Source organism: Telmatherina bonti (genome assembly GCF_933228915.1).
Source record: "Telmatherina bonti genome assembly, chromosome: 7".
NCBI classification, from domain to species: Eukaryota; Metazoa; Chordata; class Actinopteri; order Atheriniformes; family Telmatherinidae; genus Telmatherina; species Telmatherina bonti.
The window spans coordinates 12,734,088-12,757,486 of record NC_136625.1 but is presented as its reverse complement, the minus strand read 5'-3'; the positions used below and the strand labels follow the sequence as shown (position 1 = coordinate 12,757,486).

The 23,399-nt window shown below is 38.8% G+C and overlaps 2 protein-coding genes across 2 annotated transcripts; both read left to right on the top strand.

Moving 5' to 3' along the window:
* The first annotated feature begins 859 nt into the window (after window positions 1-859).
* On the top strand, window positions 860-7,719 carry pex19 (peroxisomal biogenesis factor 19). The gene is made up of 8 exons (XM_079244377.1): window positions 860-969; window positions 2,139-2,227; window positions 3,109-3,271; window positions 4,250-4,335; window positions 4,427-4,600; window positions 4,678-4,848; window positions 5,532-5,576; window positions 6,120-7,719. The coding sequence occupies exons 1-8, from the start codon at window positions 906-908 to the stop codon at window positions 6,204-6,206; spliced, it is 879 nt and encodes a 292-aa protein (XP_079100503.1). The 5' UTR covers window positions 860-905; the 3' UTR covers window positions 6,207-7,719.
* Window positions 7,720-9,697: 1,978 nt separating this feature from the next.
* copa (COPI coat complex subunit alpha) lies at window positions 9,698-23,112 on the top strand. Its single transcript, XM_079243176.1, has 30 exons — window positions 9,698-9,854; window positions 10,197-10,310; window positions 10,409-10,482; window positions 10,643-10,723; window positions 11,557-11,633; window positions 11,800-11,909; window positions 13,507-13,616; window positions 14,276-14,375; window positions 14,551-14,769; window positions 14,891-15,041; window positions 15,379-15,445; window positions 15,523-15,598; window positions 15,804-15,886; window positions 16,450-16,675; window positions 16,948-17,086; window positions 17,506-17,668; window positions 18,121-18,267; window positions 18,370-18,559; window positions 19,338-19,433; window positions 19,736-19,824; window positions 20,007-20,130; window positions 20,395-20,484; window positions 20,576-20,679; window positions 20,926-21,072; window positions 21,221-21,361; window positions 21,517-21,699; window positions 21,851-21,961; window positions 22,070-22,231; window positions 22,331-22,525; window positions 22,770-23,112. Exons 1-30 carry the CDS (start codon window positions 9,815-9,817, stop codon window positions 22,827-22,829), a joined length of 3,669 nt encoding a protein of 1,222 aa, XP_079099302.1. The 5' UTR covers window positions 9,698-9,814; the 3' UTR covers window positions 22,830-23,112.
* Window positions 23,113-23,399: the final 287 nt, after the last annotated feature.

Below are 23,399 nucleotides of genomic sequence, written 5' to 3'. Positions count from 1 at the left end.
GTGTGTGTGTGTGTGTGTGTGGGGGGGGGGGGGGGGGGGGATGGAAGGGTTCAAAGTACCTCAGCAAATAGACAAAATATTAATTTAATAATTTTAAATTCAATCAAATGAAAAATACTTTGTAAACTTTCAAAGGATATTACACTGAAAAAAATATGCCTTTGAGAACCCCCCTTCCGGAGTCAAGCATTTTTAATAAAAACCTCTATATTTGCCTCATTGATAATATTGTAATGAGTGGGGTCTTTTATTCATAAACGCAACACGAATGATCTCACTCAGAAGTTATTTATGTGTTCCTTAGCCGCAGCATCAGTGACCTCTGTCAATCACATTTATTTACCAGGAGTTTTAATAATGACACATATAATATAACTGAGTCGAGACAGGAAATTTACTATAAATGCTTAAAAATAAGCGTCGAGAACTATGTCACGAGTTTGTTTTCTGATTTCAGTCATTGAAAGGTCATGCTTATATACCTCATATCTAGTCTATTATGAAGAAATCTAGTTTTTTAACGAACAAGTTAACAAATAAACTATTGACATCAAGTATGATAATTGTCCGTAATAATGACAGTTTGTTGTATTTTTCCCTTAGTTTGTCTTAACAATATAAAAAATGCTCAGCAACAAGAAATAAAAAAACCCAGCAAAGTTCTAAATAATGTTTAAAACTATGCATAACAAATAAATCAGACAAAAAAAAACAAAAACAAACAAACCTTCAATCTGCCTTTCAGCTTCACGTAAAGACACTGTCATGTTTAGTCGGGCCACTAGGTGGCGCTACGGTTAAACCAACCCGACGTTAACGTGACGTAATAGCGTTGGCGACGTTTTTTCGCAACAGAAACGTCAGTATTCCGAGACCTTCAGTGGCTCTGCTGTTTGGATAGCATCATGGCGTCAGAAACAGGAGAGTCATCCACAGTGCACGATGCAGAACTGGACGAGTTGTTGGACAGTAAGTTTAGTCATTAATGTTTCCTACCGCAGATATTATAGCGGTGTGGCTAGACATTACATAGGGAGCGGTATGTTGCTGCTCCCTCCTGTCAGTCAGAGGTTCAGGTCTACGGTGGGACCTCCAGTGAAGTACACCTGGGTTAAGTGACCGTGTGCAGCTGCACAGGATTAAACACTGTAATATATGTAACAAATAACGCAGAAAAAATTCATTTTTATGCTTAATGTCGTCCTACTTCGATAAATGTATTCAGGTTGAAGCTAGGTTCTTACAATACAACTCACTAGGCCTAATACACCTGTATTGTACATCAACATCGAAGTTTACATACCTGTAGCTGACTTCATTTGAACAATTTACTCTACTAAATTTAAGAGGAAAATGTAGGCTATTTTACCTCGAAGTGTGTGTTCCTAGGAAGCAACATGGCACCGAGCACAGACTTATTTAAATACTTGTGAATTTAGCTGTAAATTGTGATGTGTTGACTTGTTTTTGTCTGTTTTTACAGTTATGTAGAAACCGAATTTCAGTCTGATCTCTGTTTTTTTTTTTTTTTTTTATCATTATGCACCCTTCTGTGGATATTTTGTATCTGTTTGTGTGAGGTTACTTTGTAATCATTTTTCTTCCATACTGGTCATACTGTTGTCATGTTGCATCCTGTATACTTCACCAACTGAACTCATGCAAACATTAGGAAAATATATTTCCAGTAAGCACAGTGGAACTACCCATAGAGATAAAGCTCTTACATGTCTTTCTATTAGATACAGCAACATAATGTGACATTATATAATTATGATGTTGTACCCGGTGTTAAACTAATGGATGTGGGTAATGGGTATTGTACAAAATTGCAACAAATGGTCGTTTTCACTGTTAATATATCTGTTGTTTTAATGTGCTACAATAAATGAAACTTTCACATTATGAAATAAATATTTACCATTTTTAATTTTTTGATAAAGAGGATATACAATCTCTTATTGCCCATTTGTTGCTGTAGCATAAAAAGAGCAAAATATTATACATTATTTTCATTCTTGTACAATATCTTTATATAAGGATTATGTTTTTAAGGTGAATAGGCTGCAGAATTTTATAAATGATTAGAATAAGCAGATAATTACTGACTCGCTTTTAATGTTATTTTCTTCCTTGAGGTGCGTTGGATGACTTTGACAAGGTGTCTGCTCCTCCAGTGTCTGAACCTGCAGCTGCTTCCTCTTCAGCCAGCGCTGATTCAATTAAAGTCTGTATCTGGTCCTCTTTTCTGCCATCATCTGTTCTCTCTTATCTGACTCCAACTTCTGCTCTCTGTTCAGGTTTTGTAATGTTTTGTGCTCATGTTGTCACAACATGTTTGGTATTTGAGATATTTTATAATGAGGCAATTTACAGGCTAAAGATCAAGAATTCATAAAAAGTCAAAAAGAAAAGTTAGCTGAAATCCTTGCTTTTCCTTTTTTCTTTTCATTTTGAGCACTTTAAAGACAGTTTGTGTTGTAGGCTTTTCATCACCAACATTTTAACTATTGGTTTTTGCACATTTAAGTAAACAAGAAAACATTCTTGACAACAAAATATTTTCTCTGCTTCCTAATTAACAATATTCTTTGAAGAAGGGATGAAAAAACAATGCATAAGTAGAATAATTCACTGATTAAAATATATATTTTAAAAAATCTAATGTATAAAAAGGAATAGAAAGTAATAATGATCAGATAATGGATTATTTTGAAGAAATACAGAAAAAAATAGGCTGTGAAATACATAAGTGTCTCATATGCACTCACATTCATATACATATACAAACCCACATAATAATTGCCAATAATAATAATAATAATAAAAAGAAAAAAAAACTGGCTTTTAGTGACTGTAGGGTTCTTGCTGCAGCACAGGTTACAGGAAGTGTTATGGTCTTTAGTTTGCTTAATGGGTTGGATAGTGAGGTCTGTTTTTTTTTTATTAATTGTTTTTTTTTCCCCATGTTTTGGCATCACTACGACTATAAAACGAGAACATTTTTCATTTGTATCAGATATTTTAAAGCTCTTTTAGTCATACTGCATTGTTGAAGTAGTGTCAGTATTTTAAAGGAATGTTTTTATGTTTTTCTTCTCTATGTAGCCCCCCTTGCTTGAGGACTCCAAACTCTTTGAGACTCTGTTTGAAGGAGACATGGCTGCCCAGGCCAAGGAGGAGTGGGAGAAGGCCATGACAGAGTTGGCCCAGGAGGAACCAGAACTGCTCCAACATTTCCAAAAACTGTCAGAGGCTGCAGGAAAAGTTGGTAAGAGCTAGCAGTTATTTGCACTTTTTATGCATAGTCTTCATTTACTTTGTCTGTATGCATTAAATCACTTGTGTCTAAAGCATAGACCGTATATGAAAGATGGACGAAGCAGTTAAAAGTGAAGCCTATGCTGAAATGCATAAAACTGCAGTTCCCCCTTCATCCACTAGGGGCTGGCTGCAAAACAGAGCAAATCCCCATAGACTCTAATGTTACAAAGTCCAACTTCACCATGTTTGCAGCCTGGTTAAAAAAAATCCATTTTCCGTTAATAGGTCAGGTTTACCTTCATGACAACTGTGCGGGGAGTGAATTTTTTTTCTAACTCTCCCATTTAAGAGTTATTTAATCTCGAAGTTCGGCATATTTAGGGGCGTGTCCTTTTGATTGATAGGTACCCAATCTCCCACTTCAAGTAAGAAGAACTTAGAACAGCCACGGTTTTTAGCCGGTTAACAACATGACTTAACTTTAGCCCGCTTACCTCCGTTAGCTGGATAGCTCCTGTTATCTCTAGGTTAGATCTTAGTTACAGGAAGCTCGGAGTTTGCTCGATGTCAATCATCAACCATGACGCTCACAGCCTCCCTCTCAGCTCCACCTCTTTGCCCATATTTTTATTTTCCGGGTGAGACGACGCGCATGCCCCTGCCAATATGGCGATGGTAGGAACCACCCACCGAGCTTCAATTCAGCTCTTCAGAAACCTCTGTGTGACATCACGGAGGCTCTGTCTATCTCTATATACAGTCTATGGTCTAAAGCTAGTCCTGTAGGGCCACTTACCTGCAGGTGCATCAGATTGATGGGTAAACATGCTTGGGCAGAACTTGACAACAAACTTTGGAGGAGAGACATTTCATTTAAATCAGGTGTGTTGGGTCAGGGAAACATCGAAAGACCTGCAGGATTGTGGTTCTCAAGGATTGGAGATGGACAGCCATTGTTTAAATGCTGTTTGTGTACTCTCAACAGGCACTGACACGGCCTCCCAACAAGAGTTCACATCCTGTCTTAAAGAAACGCTCCGCGGCCTTGCCAAAAATGCAGACAACCTTCAGGTGAACTGAGACAGGAAAGAGCAGTCATTTTGAAGCTGTTAGATGGGAGGAGGTGCTAATCTTCCAGACAATCTGTTTTCATTTCTTTCAGTCAACTGGACTAGCTGGAGATGACCTGGTCAAGGCTCTAGAAGGTCTGGGACTGGATGAAGGTGGTGAAGCAGGTGCTGATGATGGGAACATCCTGCCTATCATGCAGTCCATCATGCAGAATCTTCTCTCAAAGGAAGTGCTTTATCCATCTCTCAAAGAGATCTCCACCAAGGTTTGCCTCTGTTTCAATAAGAGCTACTCTTCAGTGTATCTTTCTGCATTCTCATTAACACTCACTTACCTTCACAGTACCCAGAGTGGCTGGAAACCAACAAGTCGAGCCTCAGTGGGGCGGACTACCAGCGCTATGAGCAGCAGGCCAAAATCATGGGAGAGATCTGTAAGCTCTTTGAGAAGGGGGAAGAGAGTACAGAAGATAAAGAGAGAACGTTTGAAAGTGTCATGGACTTGATGCAAAAGGTGATGGAGCTTAATCATTTTCAGCTTTAATTTATCAGAAAAGAACAAGACTTTCTGTGCCTTATTGAAGTCAGTCCCCTTTCAAAAGATCCAAACATCAGCTCTGGTTTTCGGTACTGAAACCAATTCTCTTTTTCAAAACAGATCTGCTGTGTGATAAACTTCAATGTTTAAAAATATGAAGTTGTATTCTGTAGTTTGTACTTAGGAACCAGTTCACAGAGCATCACTGCCATCTACTGTATCACTCACATTTGATCAAAATGAATTAAGCTTTTCTCGCAGTAATCCTTCTCATCGCTGTAATGCTTTGTAATACTGGCACCAATCATTTTCTTACGGATATGTGAAAAACTAGTTTGTAAAGTTCCAGATCAGGGGTCTTTCAAATTTGTGATGTTGTTATGAATGAACATGGCTCTGTACAACCCTCACTGCACATGTAGGGACACTGTCATTCAGCAGAATTAATTAGCATAAATATTGTTCATACTTACTGCTGTTTTCTAACTGTACAAAGATCAAACTCTTTTTGATTAGCCTATAAGAATCAGTGACTAATATTGAAGTCCCTTGTTGTGAATTCCTACTCTATGGGGGTGGGGGGCAAAATCTGGTCAATCCTGATTTGGGCTTAAAGAGAAGACAACATTAATTTATGATCATAACTGTTTTGCTTACAGCTGCAAGACCTCGGCCAGCCACCAAAAGAGTTGGCAGGTGATGCGGTAAGTTGCAAAATCTATGACTGAATAGTTTAGTAAATCTAACTTTGTATCGTAACACAATATCTATAAATCCCTGTGTTGCCTTTAGAGTTGGGGGGAAATGGCCCCCATGTATTACAATGAAGTGGTCAACAGTGTCAGTCATGTGACTTTTCTGTCCTTTTCATTTATATTCTCTCTTGCCCAATCAGTTGACATGAACCTGTATTATTCAGCTGAGTGAGTTTTAAAAGCTGATGGTGTTGCTGCAAAATCAAGTGAATTAACCTGCCGACCTTTGAGCATAAGCTTCAAAAACTTTTTTTTTTTTTTTCTTTTTCTTTTAGCTCTATATATCTCACTTTGTAGAACAGGTTCTCTGTCTAAGCTAATTATATGTCACTCCCCACTTTTTATTCACAATCAAATCTATTCAGTGTGTCAGAAATGGGAATTTTGAGTCAACCTTTCATGTTTAATAGGTCCTGATGATGTGTGTGATGAAATTAAAGCTGTCCCCACGGCTACACTTTCCATATTTATCTTGTTTTGCTTTCTCTTCAGCCTCCTGGTTTAAACTTTGACATGGAGTCCCTCAACCTCCCAGGAGGCCTCGGAGCTGGGGCGGCAGAGCAATGCTCCATCATGTGATCAGGCAGGGATACGGTCCATCAGAAGATCGGGAGCCAAACGGTCACTCTGTTTGCCAGCAACAGGGAGGAAAGACTGAGTGTGATGCAAAGTACAGGCAGGAGTTTGAGCAGACCGTTAACACTGTTCTCCTTCAAGAAGAAGGCGTTTTCAAAGAGGAGGAGCCACAAAAAAAACAGCAGGAAAAACACTCAGTCTCACCATCTTTTCTGAAAAATCACTGAACGCACAACAGAGCATATATGATCATCTCTGCAATAGTTTAGAAGCCATTTCTGCAACTCCTTCAGAGTTCATTTTAAGATGATATTTGAGAGAACACAGCCACTGCCCTTCTGCATGTTGTTTTTACATACTGTTTAGCCTCATGGTTAATTCTATCAAGCCACTTTACGGGTTTAAGCAGTGCCTTCTCATAATTTAAAGGATTATTTTAGGTCTTATAGAATAAAATTTATGCTTATAATACTTCAGATTATAGTTTTTAAAAATATGGAGATGCAGTTTCATCCCAGATTTTCATCAAGTTTGTCCCTTTTTGGCATTTGATAATAACTAATAAACATATATGATTAAATAAGTAACTTATTAACATGCAGGATAACTGGAAACAAGTTGGAGTAAATCTGTTCAATATTTGAAAGATCAGAGAGGAGTTAGTGCTCAAGAAGTTCCCTGCACCTCTAATGAGACCCATACCCCATCTACTTTGTTCCATTTATTGATTTGAAGTGATGTACATTATAATTCCTGGATGCCTTTGCTGTGGTTACAGTGATTATATTGTTGAGTTACTGTGCAAAGTGCTTCCCATGTGTTTCCCCCTGTTTTTGATGTGTGGTTTCTATTTGTTTGGAGTCCTTGCTAGAAAAGACAAACCCCCCAAAGTGGGATTTGAGGGTTGCCTGATGACATGAACTTGAGTCAATTAAAAATCCATTACCCCCCCCCCCCCCCATATATAAATAAATAAATTAATAAATAAGCAACAAAACAGAAATACAGGGAGGTAAAGGTCACTGTAACACATGAGGAGAGAAACATGTCTTAAATTTATGCAGATGCACTGCTGGTAGGAGACCAACCCGATGCTGTGAGCATGTTTTAGCACTGGTCGCAGGGTTTGTTTACTACAGTCACCACTTTTCATCAGCTGCTGTTGTTAGTGGACAAAAGTTTATCTTTGTTACCATAGGGAGAGATCCAGAAATGACCTGGCCATCAATAACTGTACAATGAAAGAGTAGTGTCAAAGGATTCAACTATGCACCGAAAAAGAGATCCGATTTGCATCAAACACACCTGAGGGGAGGCTGCAACGAAGGATTATAAAGACCTGTGGTTTTTATCACAGAGGTGGGGGTGGTGCAATCTATTCAGCCATCAGGGCTGATGCAAACTCACTTGACCTTACCTTAAAATAGTACAACCTGTAATTTGACATTTTTGTATATATGAATTAAAGCAATGATATAATGCAACTTTTTTTTAAATGCTGTCTGTTATTTGTCATTGTTGAGCCTATATTTGTTTATATAAAAGATTAAATAAATGCAACTCTTAAAACCTGAAATTTAACACATTCACAAAGTGAAATATGTTTTACTGCACGTTATTTTACTGGCTGCAGCTAAACTTTGCAACTAAAAGCAGTAACCATTTTTAAAAATGCATTACTGTATAATAAGAATTCATTGGCAATCTGGAAAATAACAGAATATGCATGCTGCATTTTGAAAATATGCTTGATTTTGTGGGATAATTTAATATAATGTAGTATAATTATAATTTTATTTATACATTATGTATGTAAATTGCATATTATTTTCTAATGTTATATATTATATATAATTTATTTTTAAGTAAATAGGTATACATATAAAATTATTTTCTGATGAAGTAGAAAATATCAGAAAAAAGTCTGGAAAGGACCAGAACATAAAGGGTGATAGTGTTGGGGGGGAGGGCATGCAAAATAATATCTATATTGTAAATGGTGTTGATTGTAGTGAACTTTTGACACAATAATGCACAATTAAAAATCGTACACGTCATTCTTTCTAAAAACAATATGAATAAACTTTTACATTTTTTTTTATCTGTTCATTAAATATATTTAGTTAATCAGTTGATGCAGCTGAAATAGGTAAGTTATTCAGCTTGAGAAAAAGTAAGCTCTTGAATTTGTTAGCAGAAACTAAAAACAATGGACCAGGTACAATGGACCTTTCCTCCCAATGAAATCACCTAAATTCATATTTTGGGGTGGCTGTATTAAACAACCCCAATTTAACTATCCCACTGCATTAAACTAGACCCATACCATGATGCGTTCTCTTCATGCACTAGTTTTATGGAGATTTTGCAGTAATGCAGTGCCATTTAATTTCCAAGAAATGATTTGTGCAAGTTGTAAATAATTAAATAGAGGTTTAAGACAACAAGATACAGACAGCATTTTGTGAGAAGGTCAAACTTGTGTTTGTGTACTAGACTACTTTTTTCCCATTTGTCTTCTTTTAACTGTTATAGGGGCTAATAGGGCATGGGTGAGGGGGGTTGTGGGTGGGTGTAAGGGGACTATGGATGTTTGTGTGTGTGTTTCATCTATTTTGATTTAAATTGTTTTATTATGTATAGCACTGTATTGTTTTTAAGCACGAAAGATGCTATACAAAAAAAGTTTGATTTGATTTGATCCTCTAAAATGTTGTGTACCCTGGTTATAATTGCCTGTATAATTTCGTATACAGGCGGCTGAAATGAGTTTCCTCCGCAGGGTGGCCGGGCTCTCCCTTAGAGATAGGGTGAGGAGCTCGGTCATCCGGGAGGGGCTCAGAGTAGAGCCGCTGCTCCTTCGCATCGAGAGGAACCAGTTGAGGTGGCTCGGGCATCTGGTCAGGATGCCTCCTGGACGCCTCCCTGGTGAGGTGTTCCAGGCACGTCCCTCTGGGAGGAGACCCCGGGGAAGACCCAGGACACGCTGGAGGGATTACATCTCTCGGCTGGCCTGGAAACGCCTCGGGATCCCCCCCGCAGAGTTGGCAAATGTGGCTGGGGAGAGGGAAGTCTGGGCTTCCCTGCTTAGGCTGCTGCCCCCGCGACCCGACCCCGGATAAGCGGCAGAAGATGGATGGATGGATGGATGGGTTATAATTGTTGCGATATAAGCAGAACGAAATAGTTTTCCATGCCTTTTATACAGTTTTGTTAGTTATATTGTCCCACATTTTGACTGGAGTTCAACAATCTGTATCGTTGTAAATGAAAATTTCTATAAAAATATAGAGATTCACTGTATAGAAAAGCTATGCCAGCATTCCGCTCGCCCTATTTCAGTGCAGTTCTGTTTATTTAATGTCTATCCACCGCTGCCGTGGAGCTTTCTGCGTCAACCGGCGTCTACACGTCACATTTAAAACTTTATTGTTCAAAGCCGGAAGACAAACCGGACTACGTGTCAGGAAAAAGGAGACTCGGCCAAATGGGCGAAAGCGATTAGGCCGTGTGGATAACCTGTCTGCAGCTTTTTATTAGGTTTTGTTGTTCGACTGGAGTTGTATTTTCCATATTTTTTAAATTAAGTCCTTAATTTTGGACCAGTAACAATGTTAACAAAATTTGAGACGAAATCTGCTCGTGTCAAAGGTAAGAATTACCAAAAACAGTTAGCAAAGAAGCTAATGTTAGCTAGCTGGTATTGTAGTTATGAGTAACACGTCATTTACTAGTGATTTACTAATATTATTACTGTAAAGTTTTTGCTCAAAGGTGTTTACTTATGTAATGATTACTACCGACCAATAGTATTTTTGTTTAGATGTAGTTGTATTTAACGAAAAAATACATTTGCTTTTCTATAGCTAATAGGCTAACGTGTCAATCTATCTAGACGTAACAACTTTTATATGATTTCTTTGATTTAATAAAGATGACCTCGTCTTCTACTGCGTGTTTTCTTGTAATTGAACTATTATGTTAACATTTTAGGCCTTAGTTTCCATCCTAAAAGGCCATGGGTGCTTGCCAGTTTGCACAACGGAGTAATCCAGCTGTGGGACTATCGGATGTGTACCCTCATTGACAAATTTGATGAGCATGATGGTGAGACATTGACGTGACCGATGAAAAATTGGAATATTGAGCATTTCCACACTATTTTTCCTGATAGAGATGATTATATGTCGTGGTCTTGCCTGCAGGTCCTGTTAGAGGAATCGATTTCCACAAACAGCAGCCTCTTTTTGTATCTGGAGGAGATGATTACAAAATCAAGGTGAGACTTCATGTAGAACGACTGAAAACCATATTTTTAAGTGTGTATATTTGCACGAGATATCAGATATGTAATGGCTAGATGTTTAAGGCCAATGTGCCCCAAATGTTTCTTTGTTACATGCATTAAAGTACAGAGTAAATGTAACTGTCTTGGCCAGGTGTGGAACTACAAACTGAGGCGCTGCCTCTTCACCCTTTTGGGACACCTGGACTACATCAGAACCACTTTCTTTCACCATGTGAGTTGTTCTGCTATTGTGCAATAACTGAACTTTTTTTTTTTTTTTTTTAATTATTATTACTGTATTAATCATAATATGGAATTAACCCCCTACATTTGACTCGTCTCTGTAACAAGACAGCAGTAGGATGCCATGTTTTGTCACCTGGGTAGACATTTGGAGGGCTTTGCTTAAAAGCAGTCTGGGAATTTTAATCTTATAATAACAAACTTATTATATTATAACCTTATATTTATTGAACATTCTGTCATTCATTTTAATAAGCTTTGCTGTTGCTTGCACAAACAATCATCAGTAGAACAGCTATTTGCCTTACTAACTGCAGGCAAACATGATTTTCAATGCTTTAAGGCAGAGGTGTTAAACTCCAGTCCTTGAGGGCCAGCATCCGGCAGGTTTCCTTGCTTCTTTCTACCAATACAGCTGATTTGAATCAAATGGATCCAGCAGCTTCTTGTCAACCTATTTATGACAACAGAAACCTACAGGATACTGGCCCTCAAGGACTGGAGTTTGACACCTGTGCTGTAAGGTGTGCTCCTTGACTACATGCTATTTTCAGGTTGCATCCTGGAGTGTGACCAAAACTCTTCTGTTTGTGGAAAAGATCAGATGTATTTGTATTGTTTAGATAAAAATAACATAAAGAATGACCTTGAAAGAGAGGGATAGGCATGGAAACTGTTCAGGCTTTCCAGATGGAGAGCCCTTTGAACTGCTGAAAGACTCAAAGTTGAGCTTTGGGGTTTTTTTGTCTTACTGTGAGATACATATTATTTATATTCAGACTAATTTAATTGGAGAGAAAAATATTTTACCCTTACCCTTAGGAGTATCCCTGGATTCTGAGCGCTTCAGATGATCAGACTATCCGCATCTGGAACTGGCAGTCCCGGACCTGTGTATGGTATGACACTGTTTAACTTAATTGCTTTTCTTCATTATTCACAGTAGAGTTAATATTTGATATTGATAGAGGAATTGTATAATTTTATTTGTTGGATACGGTCAGCTAATTATTTACCCTCCAGACATTAAATGCAGAATATGTCTGTTCTTCTGTTCATTCACAGTGTTTTGACTGGACACAATCACTACGTGATGTGCGCCCAGTTCCATCCATCTGAAGACCTGGTGGTGTCAGCCAGTCTGGACCAGACCGTGCGAGTGTGGGATATCTCCGGTGAGGGCCTGGGGAAGGTTGATTAGAGTGGACAGTGGGCCGGGGTTGGGGGAGGGGTTGTGAAAAGAGTGGTTCAAAGATTAAAGAAGACGACAGGAGCAGGACCCATATCAAGTCCTGAACCTAGTCTACTTCTACCTTGTACAGGACAAATCTCTGTGGGCTGTTTGCAGAAACACTTCTCCTTTCAGAGCAGAAAGACTTTAGATGCACTTCCATGGAAATTGAAAGTGTGGTATTTATGAAATTCTGAACCACAGTTACAGATCAGATAGGTGCAGTAGTGAGAAAGAACAAACCGGAGAAGTGTTTCTGTGCCTCTGCATGCTCCTTACTTCTTTGTCTTTTTCCCCTTTCCTCTCATTTCTCATCTTATTGTTAACTAAACAGTTTCTTAGCTCTCATTTACTTGAATTTGTCTACATATGAACATGCCTAAGATTCAGATCTTTGACTCGCCTGTCATGGATCTACGTGCTGTGCCAAATTTTGTGTATTGAGCATGATTGCATCCATTTTTTTTAAAACTGTATTTATGATCTCTAAACATCATCAACTTACTACAGCATGAACAGTTTCCATGCTTTAAACTCCATACTGTATGCATGGCTACATCTAGCTTCAGTGGAGAGCTGGTTTTGCACTCAAATGTGCGTTTAAAGAAAGTCTATATCACCTTCTTTCACCTGTTTAACATGCTTTAAGAAAAATTATCAACAGTAACTACCAACTTCCTGTTGTCAAAGTGTTCTCACATAATTTGAGTCAATTGCATGGTTGGTTCAACAACTCAAAATATGTTATAGCTGTTGTGATTGTATTATTACTCCATTACTTCCTAACCCATAAGTGTAACTTTTCAGTATTTAACAGTGCATGTGACTCAAACCTTCTGACTCAAACATGCATGTGTCTTTTTAAAAGGACAAACTCTGTCATATTCCTGACATTCAGCGCCCCATCAGAGCACGTCTTTACAACGCTACCCACCACTCCACCCACCCATCAGCCTAGTCCATGCTCCCTTTATCCTCCTTGTCCCATGCTTTCCCTGGAAACATCCACACCTGCACATAGGTTCCTAGTGCCATTTCTTTTTCTGTTTAGTCATCTCACAGTGCTGTTGAGCTATCTGTTCACCACATTGTCTTAACAGGGGTGAGATCATGAATACAACCTGTTTTCTATTCATTTTCTTTTCAGGCCTCATTTGAGTCTTGGAGATGATCACTTATCTTACTCTGCTGTCCAGTCAAATCATGAATAATTTCTTTATATTGTCAGTAACCCAATCAACAGTGTCAGTAAATTGTGATTGCTTCTAGACTCAAGGTGGGGGTTAATGATGAAAAGGCAGAGATTGTGTTGGTGTGTTTCAAACCCTGTGTGTGTGTTCAGTGGTCCAACAGTTTCCTCTATTTGTGATCCCTTTTTGTTGCCTCTCCTCTCTCCCATGATATTGTGCCACATTTGATAATTTGAATAATTTGCTTCTTATTTTTTGTCTTTCTTTTCCCCCTGTACTGTGGTTGTGCTCCTGTGTAACATAAAAATGGCTTTTCCTCCTTGTATGCGGTGCTCTGAATGATGGTTCCAGGTCTGAGGAAGAAGAACCTGTCTCCAGGCGCTGTTGAGACAGAAGTGCGCAGCATCTCTGGGGTTGATCTGTTTGGTGCCTCAGATGCGGTCGTGAAGCATGTCCTTGAGGTGAGCCAGAAATTCTGTTTTGTTTTATTGTTTAGATTCTGCATTTCTGTAATTCTTCTTTTAAAGTTATCATCTAAAGGAGGAAAAGTGGTTCTTGTGGCAGGTTCTAGGCATCAGGGAGGATGTGCTACTCAGTTAATTTCTTATTTAAACTAAGTGACATCAAAGACATGGTTTTCTGATGTGTTTTAATGAGTGTAATGCTGCTGTATTGAGAAGAAAAAAAGCGGAAATTTAGCTGTGTCAGTGGATTTTCTTTTTTAATTGAAGTTTACACAGAAAATCTGAAGAGATTAAATTTTGTGAGATGAGTAGGTTTTCTGATTGTCTTGACTTTAATCCTATTTGTGGGGAACTAATGGCTGTTTGGTATAATTTAGCAAAAAATGGTTCTTCTTATATGACAGTCATTTTCTGTGTTTTGAGTATTTTTTGAGTTTTTACTTCTTAAGGTACAGAAACTTCCAGATGAAAGAATTGATATTATTTTCATTGGTTTGTTTTTGCAGTGTTGTGGGAATTTTGCAATTTTTCTGTTTCTTTCTGAAGCCCTTACACTGAAGTTGTCTGTTTTGATTTGGGATTTTGATTTGTGTGTTGAGCTTCTTTTTTTTTTTTTTTTTTTTTCTTTTTTTTTTTTCTTCCCCCCCTGTGTTCAGGGTCATGACCGTGGGGTCAACTGGGCAGCCTTCCATCCCAGTATGCCCCTCATTGTGTCTGGAGCTGATGACAGGCAGGTGAAGATCTGGAGAATGAACGGTAAGTGAGCTAGTGTGGTTTACTTTACACTTGCACACATGCACAAAGGAAAACTACTTCCCAGTATCTACTGAAGCTGAGACACAGAAACACATATGACTACATATAGAATTTGTTCTATTATTGTGTTTAATTTGTTTTCATCGATATAATCTTTTTCCCTTCTTCTGTGTAGAATCTAAGGCATGGGAGCTAGATACGTGCCGTGGTCACTACAACAACGTGTCCTGTGCCGTCTTCCACCCTCGCCAGGAGCTCATCCTGTCCAACTCTGAAGATAAGAGCATTCGAGTGTGGGATATGTCCAAGAGGACCGGAGTGCAAACCTTCCGGCGTGATCATGATCGCTTCTGGGTTCTGGGCGCCCACCCGAACCTCAACTTGTTTGCAGCTGGTAAGATGGTGTACAGGCATACATCTGGACTGATATGAGCAGAAGCATCGCTGTGCAACAGGAACTGATCAGCAGTGCTTTTGAAGAATTTTGCTGATTGATAACTTGTTTTGTCCTTCAGGTCATGACAGTGGCATGATTGTGTTCAAGCTGGAGCGGGAGCGTCCTGCTTACGCTGTACACGGCAACATGCTGTACTATGTGAAGGATCGATTCCTCCGTCAGCTGGACTTTAACAGCAGCAAGGACACTGCTGTCATGCAGCTTCGCAGGTCAGTGATATGTCAGACATTTAAATACAGCCTTGCAGACAAGTACACAATTAATAGTTTGTGTCAAAGTAAATCTAATTAGGTTGCAGCCCAAAAAAAAAAAAAGGTCTGGAGATGGCAAATATTGAGGTAAACAAAGGAAAAAAATTTATAGAAAATTTAACGCAACACACCTGTCATAGAGCAAGCGAAGTAATTGAGAGCGCTACTGTTTAGAAATACTTTATCCTTTAACTACATGTGTCACTATAATGCAGATTTTTGGTAAACAGTGAAGTGCTTAATATTGAGTAACAAATGCAAAACATCATTTCAAATTATTTTTCTCCCTTTTTAGTGGTTCTAAATTCCCCGTGTTCAGCATGTCTTACAACCCTGCTGAGAACGCCGTCCTGCTCTGCACTGTAAGTATTTCCCTTCTGATCGATGAAGTCAAATTTGTTTTCATTGCATTTTGTGTAAACTTTTATTCTTCCTGCAGAGAGCAACCAACCTGGAGAACAGCACTTATGACTTGTACTCAATTCCCAAAGAAAGCGACTCTCAAAATCCTGATGGTAAACAAACATAAAAAAAAGCATCAATTTTATCTCTATATTGGTTTGCAATCAGTGAATATATTTTTCCTGATTTAATTGTGTAGTTAAACTTTATACCTCCTTTTAGCCATATCTTTGCAGTAAGTTGGACAGCAATCTGGTCAGTATCTGTAAATAAACGTTGGTTGCTAGGTTGAAATAACAGTCTTGTGTTTTTCATCAGCTCCAGAGGGGAAAAGATCTTCTGGTCTGACAGCCGTTTGGGTAGCAAGGAACAGATTTGCCGTTCTGGATCGCATGCACTCTGTAAGTTCATCTGTAGGTTTACCACATGGAGACGCGTGTTGCCAAAATGTTGAACTTTTTAATACCACATATGCATCAGTGGTATTTTGTTATTCATATTTGAGTTCAAATTAGTGTAATAATGGACTTGGTCTGTGTGATTGAGAGTGTTTTAGCTGATGGGAGGTTCTATCTTCTTTCAGCATGTTAGCATATCTTTTTGCTGCTCAAAAATTAAGACCTAGTTATGACTTCTAGATCTAATCAGCTTTGTGTAGATTTAATACATTTTCTAATCTCACTGTACACTTTGTTTTAAAGAAAGCAATCAGATCCAGTAAAATGTAATGAGTTCTTCATATCCCCATTTTAGTTTCATGATGCGTTGTGCAGCCTGAAAAAAGAACTTAAAAGTACTAAAACGACGCCTGCATCTTGTTGCAGTGACCATTGATTTAAAGCTGCTTTGAGCGATGTTTTGGAATTAAAAAATGACTATTTGTGTTTGAGATTTTTGGGCCAAGTTTTGCTAGTTATCCATGACGTGCTCAAACTTAATCCAACATTATCACTTTTCATTTCAGCTTCTGATTAAAAATCTGAAGAATGAAATTGTAAAGAAAGTCCAGGTGCCAAGCTGCGAGGAAATCTTCTACGCAGGCACAGGCTCGCTGCTGCTGCGTGATGCTGATGGCATTACGCTGTTCGACGTGCAGCAGAAACGTTCTCTTGCCACCGTCAAAATCGCCAAGGTCAAGTATGTGGTGTGGAGTGCCGACACCAGCCATGTGGCTCTGCTGGCTAAACACGGTGGGTAAATAAGAATATCTGCTGGGTATTTGACACTGACACATATCTTAATCTACTGTCTCTTGTCAGAAGTTGTATTTACTGCCAAGCAGGTAGTTTTGGCATGTTCTAGCTCTTGTCAAGTCAGACAAAATAGGAAAAAATAGAACAGGCAAGAGTACAGTGATTTAATTCAATAACTAACTAGGAATCATGGTGATTTTGTAAAATTCTGTGCAATTTAAGTGTTGATAAGCAGATAAATAAATAAAATCTTCTTTTTCTTCATTCAGCTATTATGATCTGCAACCGTAAGCTGGAGAGTCTCTGCAACATTCATGAGAACATCAGAGTAAAGAGTGGAGCCTGGGATGAGAGCGGGGTTTTCATCTACACCACCTCCAACCACATCAAATATGCCCTAACCTCAGGGTAGGCTTTTTTTTTTTACACCACCTCCAACCACATCAAATATGCCCTAACCTCAGGGTAGGCTTTTTTTTTTTATTTATTTATTTTTTTTTAAAATCTGAATTCAATCCACCAATTTACACACTACTCTCATGAGGGAAGTAAACTGCTTCCACGGACAGGTCCCTGCCACTAGTGGTGGGCAAAGATTTCCCACTCTTGAGTCTAGTCTAAGTAGATTTTGATAAATAGAACATTTTTTATGGTACCTCAGAAAGTTTAATAGATGCTTGTATCATAGTACTGTATAATGGGCAGAGCTGTGACTCAGCATGTTTACAGCAACTGTTTAATTAGTCAGCATTTCATTAGCTAGAACTCTACAAAATGACACTTAATTTATATTGTGCCTTTACATTTATCGGATTTTTCTCCTGTAGTGATCATGGCATCATCAGGACCCTGGACCTGCCCATCTATGTGACCCGTGTGAGGGGCAACAGTGTTTACTGCCTGGACAGAGAGTGCAGGCCTCGCGTCCTCACCATTGACCCCACAGAGTACCGCTTTAAGCTTGCGCTGGTCAACCGTAAATATGATGAGGTTGGTTCTTTACAACTGGTATGCAAATACATATTTTAAGTCTTTGACTTCTTTAGCTTTAAATTGCCACTCATTCGGGCCTTGACTGCAATCACTGATTTGGAATCAACTCAGCTCAACTTTATTTATATTGCACTTTCACACAGCGCCAGCTGCAACAAAGTGCTGAACAGTAAAGACATGCAGTGAGATTATAACAATGGAAGTTAAGGGAATAAAAGATAAAACAATAAAAGCAGTCAAAAGTAAAAGAAATTAAAACATTAAAACAAAAACAATAAAGCAGTACATAAGAGAGAATAGAAAAGCAGAGTCTCAAACTGGATAAAATGCCAGATCATAAAAATAGGTCTTTAGGCATGTTTTAAAAGTTGGCAGCGATGTGGTTTCTCTAATTTGTAGCGGCAGAGAATTTCACAGTTTTGGAATCATCACATTAATGTTCTTTCCAGGTGCTCCACATGGTGCGTAACGCCAAGTTAGTGGGCCAGTCGATCATTGCCTACCTGCAGAAGAAGGGCTACCCTGAGGTTGCGCTGCACTTTGTCAAAGATGAGAAGACTCGCTTCAGCCTGGCTTTGGAGTGTGGCAACATTGAGGTAAGCTGTCTAATTTAGACCATAAATGGTGCCAGTCATTTTGCATCAATGATGCATTATAGAAAACTACCAAATGGTTAAATATCCTTGACATACGTTTAGGTGGCGCTTGAGGCAGCCAAGGCCTTGGATGAGCGCAGCTGTTGGGAGCGTCTGGGTGAGGCAGCACTGCTGCAGGGGCACCACCAGGTTGTGGAAATGTGCTACCAGAGGACCAAGAACTTTGACAAGCTAACCTTCCTTTACCTCATCACGGGGAACTTGGCCAAGCTCCGTAAAATGATGAAGATTGGTAAATTATGTCACTTAACTAGAGAGTAATAGGGCTGGGCGATATGACCAACATCTCATATTCCGATATAGCTCATTTTATATCCCCATAACGATTTACATAACGATATAACATTGTTTGTGTAAATTTGTGCCAGTCATCAGTTATGAGTCAGATGTGCTTGGCAATGGCAGCAGTGATCTCCTTCCATCTGTGGGAACTATGGTTGTATGATGTTTCACGGGGAAAAGCCTGTTGTAGCACTTGTGTCTAGAATTTGAGTGCTTTTGCCCCCACTCGACGCTGCTTTTGCGGCTTTAGCTCGTTGACTCTATTCTTTATCCTGATTCTTGCGCAGGTGATAAAATGAGTTGTGTTGGAGTCTGTTGTTGGGACTGTGAGCTAGTCTGTTGTCAGTTCCACATCGGTCTTTTTATATCCAAACCGCATCCATGCTAGAGAAATTTTCCCTCTTTTATGAACAAGGTCATCAGTTTCGGTTTGCTAGCAATCTTTTAGTGAATTATTCTGCTCTGAAATGTATCTGCTACAGTCTTTCTCCATGTTTGTTTATATATTGCAGTATACATGCTGTAAAGAACATGTTGACATAAAATACTACAGTAAAGCGGCTTATTGTGGCGTAAACAATAGAGCTCATATGAAACAAAAGACATTGTCCAAACGATATATATTGTATCGCCCAGCCCTAATCATTTTTCTTTTTATCTGATAATAAAATAAAATATAATCCAATATACAGCTCGTTTAATGCTTTTGTGCTCTTTTTTTTGTGTAGCTGAGATCAGAAAGGACATGAGTGGACACTATCAGGCAGCTCTCTACCTGGGAGATGTCAGCGAGAGAGTGCGCATCTTGAAGAACTGTGGACAGAGTGAGTTTATTTGTTAGATAATTTTCATTCATGTTTTCTTTAAATGATTATTAAGAGCTATTTACATAAAACTCTCCTTGCTCCAAACTTCCTTTTGCATGTATATGTGTACAGAACATATTACTATGAAGAAACCTTCGTTTTGGGTAAAATTTCCTGATATGACAAGAAATGAAAGCAAAATTAGAATTTGATTAATACATTTTATTTCCCATCACTTTGACCATAAATAATAAAAACATTAATATTCAGAGAGTCTACAAGTTATAAATGTGTTGTTTCATTTCTGATTGTGTTTACAGAGTCCCTGGCTTACCTGACCGCAGCCACACATGGGCTGGATGAAGAGGCTGAGGCTCTAAAGGAGACCTTTGACCCAGAAAAAGAGACGGTGTGTTAACGAATGTTTTCTATCTTGACGTGTAACATATGAAAAGTAGTACTTTAGTAGTAGTACTTTTATAAGGCAAGGTTGCCATACCAGCACCACATTATTTAACCACATTACTTAACAATAAAATCACTTGAGTGTAATCATGTCAGTAATGTGATGGTTGTTTCCATGTCTTCTAGGTGCCAGAAGTTGATCCCAATGCACAGCTGCTGCAGCCTCCTCCACCCATCAACCCTCTGGACACCAACTGGCCTCTGCTTACTGTGTCAAAGGGCTTCTTTGAGGGAGCCATTGCAGCAAAGGGTGAGTTATCAAGTCAAGACTCATGACTTGATGTTTGGTTTCTCAAATATATAGTTCTATGCCTAACGTCCATATAAGGGGTAGAGGTTAAGCTTCCATCCATCTATCCATTCATCCATTAGAAAAACTGTTCTACTAAATATGCGTCAGTGAGTGTGTTTGATTATTTTGTTTTGCAAGGAAGTAGTATAATGGCATAACATAGTGTTGGAAGTTATTGTTGACAAGAGTGAGACGATAATTCCTCTGCTGGTTATGTTGCAGGAAAAGCAGGTCAGATGGCTGCAGATCTGGATATTGATGCTGCTGGAGGTGAAGGCTGGGGAGATGATGCTGAGCTTACTATGGTTGAAGGTAAATTTGAAATAAGTAAATGTTGCCTTCTTATTAAGCAAATTCTGACATTTGTATCCATATATTTATTATTATTTCTTTTTCTTTTAAGATGGCTTTGTGGATGCCCAGGATGGATTTGGGGAGGAGGGAATGGTGAAAGAGGAGGGAGGGGGCTGGGAGGTTGAGGAAGACCTGGAACTGCCTCCAGAGCTGGTAAGACGACTAATATAATTTTAAATCCAATCACTAGAAAAGCTGGAGCAGTTCAAATCTTTAATACCTCATCAACATTTTGGGATGTTATCATCTCTTCAACTTCCAAGAAATAAAACCTGCGGCTGAACTTCCAAATCTTTTCGCTACTGTATTTGCGCTTTATGACAACAAGTTTATTTGTTTTAATATTTTAATAGTTAATAATGAATTTTTAGTAATAAATATTTAACTGCCGATCAACAGGATGTGCCGGTTGGAGCAGGTGGAGGAGCTGAAGATGGCTTCTTTGTCCCACCTACAAAGGGAACAAGTCCAATCCAGATGTGGTGCAACAACTCTCAGCTGCCAGTAGACCACATCCTGGCAGGCTCCTTTGAAACAGCTATGAGAGTATGCTTATAATGTCACATTTTCCACTATTTTTTCCTTCTTTATAAACTATTTGGTTTCAAATTGTGTGTGCAGTAAAGCCAAGCATTAACTACATTTATTTTATCTTGTACACACTTATGATGTTTCTGTATTTTTGCTCTCACAGTTGCTCCACGACCAAGTTGGAGTTGTGAACTTTGGCCCCTACAAGTCCCTGTTCATGCAGACACTGTCCAGAGGCCGCACCTGCTACCTGGGCTTGCCTTCTCTGCCTTGCCTGCGAGGTCATCCTCAGAGGAACTGGAAGGTACAGCTGTTAGTTTTGTGTATTTGTTGTGTAGGCTCATGATTTCCAAATGTCTGTTCTCCTGATCCACGTACTGGTTCCAGCTTTTGTCTTTGTTTCTTATCTGTTATGTAAAAAAGGAAATATAAAAGTTTTATTTTTCTTTTGTTTATTAGGACTGTGGGGCGAAGCAGGGGCTGCCAGCTGTTGGACTTCGCCTTTCTGATCTCATTGCCCGCCTGCAGCAGTGCTACCAACTGACCACTTCTGGACGGTTTGAAGAAGCTGTCGAACGCTTCAGAGCCATCCTGCTCTCCGTACCTCTGCTGGTGGTTGATAACAAGCAAGAGATTGCAGAAGTGAGCAACAAGCCTGTTTTCATTCAGTTATTTTCTTCTACAGTTGTGTAAAAAAAAGAAGTAACCTACCAGCTATGACTTTAGATTGTGCATATGATCCTATGTGTTTCAGATTGTGGTTGTTTAAATGTTACTCCTTTTAAATTTTCAGGCTCAGCAGCTGATCACAATTTGCAGAGAATACATTGTGGGTCTGACCATGGAGACTGAGAGGAAAAAATTGCCTAAAGACACGCTGGAACAGCAGAAGAGGCTGTGTGAGGTAAAAACAACACACAACCAGACCTGATTGTTGGATCAGACTAAATTATTTTAAAAATGAATCATTATCAATACCTTGGGTGACTTATTTATGGTGTTCTCCTTGCAGATGGCTGCATATTTCACTCACTGTAACCTCCAGCCAGTCCACATGGTTCTTGTGTTGCGCACAGCTCTGAACCTCTTCTTCAAACTTCGTAACTTCAAAACGGCTGCAGGTTTTGCACGACGCCTCCTTGAGCTTGGACCGAAGCCGGATGTTGCACAGCAGGTTGCACTGACTTTAATTTAATTAGTTGAAGTTATATTAAAATGAGAGGCAACATTTATTATCTTGTACTAATCAAATGAATTAATCCGTACCATTTAGACCCGCAAAATCTTGGCCGCCTGCGAGAAGACCCTGACAGACGCCCACCAGTTGAACTACGATCCCCACAATCCATTTGACCTGTGTGCTGCTTCTTTTGTTCCCCTCTACCGTGGACGCCCCGTTGAGAAGTGCCCACTGTCTGGAGCGTGCTACTGCCCGACTTACAAAGGCCAGATCTGCAGGGTCACACAGGTAAGCTGGGAAAAACATGCAATTAACCATCAAATTAATAAATTCTTCAAAACAGAAAATGGTGTAGCATTGGATGCTTAATGTTATAAAACTATTGAGGGCTTTCAGGTCATTCTTTAAATGTCTATCACATGTATTAAAAATAAAAAAGGTAACAAATAAATGCAGAAAATAGGTTTACTAATTATCTTATTTGTTGTGTATGAATAAAATCTTTAACCTTAAATTTAATCTCTTTTTCAAGGTGACAGAGATCGGGAAGGACGTGATTGGTCTGCGTGTGAGTCCTCTGCAGTTCCGCTAAGAAGATGAGAGTTGTTAAACAAAACGCATCCATGCTTCCTCTGTGGAGTACATTTATTCAAATGAGTTAGTAAGACAGTTTGCTCACAGTGATGTTAAATCTCTTTAGTCCTTTCACTATCTTATTCCAATTCACCCATCTGAAAAATTTTTTTTTTTCTTCTAAGTGCTGTTGCGTCAGTGCTGTGTGCTTTATTAATGCTGTAATAAAACCTTACTGTTCACTTTATCTGAATGACTAATTCAAAACATCTATGTATCTCGGAAAAACTAAACTAAAACTGGATGACAAAAAGGTGGTATGTGGTTTTGTGGTGATTCATTTGATGTGGTAAGTTGGAAGTGTTTGGGTGGTTTTTTTTTTTTTTTTTTTTTTTTGTGGAAAAAAAAAATGTAACTGTAAATGTGAATGATGTGAATTTGGATTACTGACCATACTCCAGACGACTGATTTTAAGCAGCGTTTATTGGCATCATAGATTGTACCATTGTCTATGTCCACTCAATTCAGTAAGGGCATAAATATGTTTACCTTGTTACGAAAAATAATTTAAGAAGGGGGTTTAAAAAA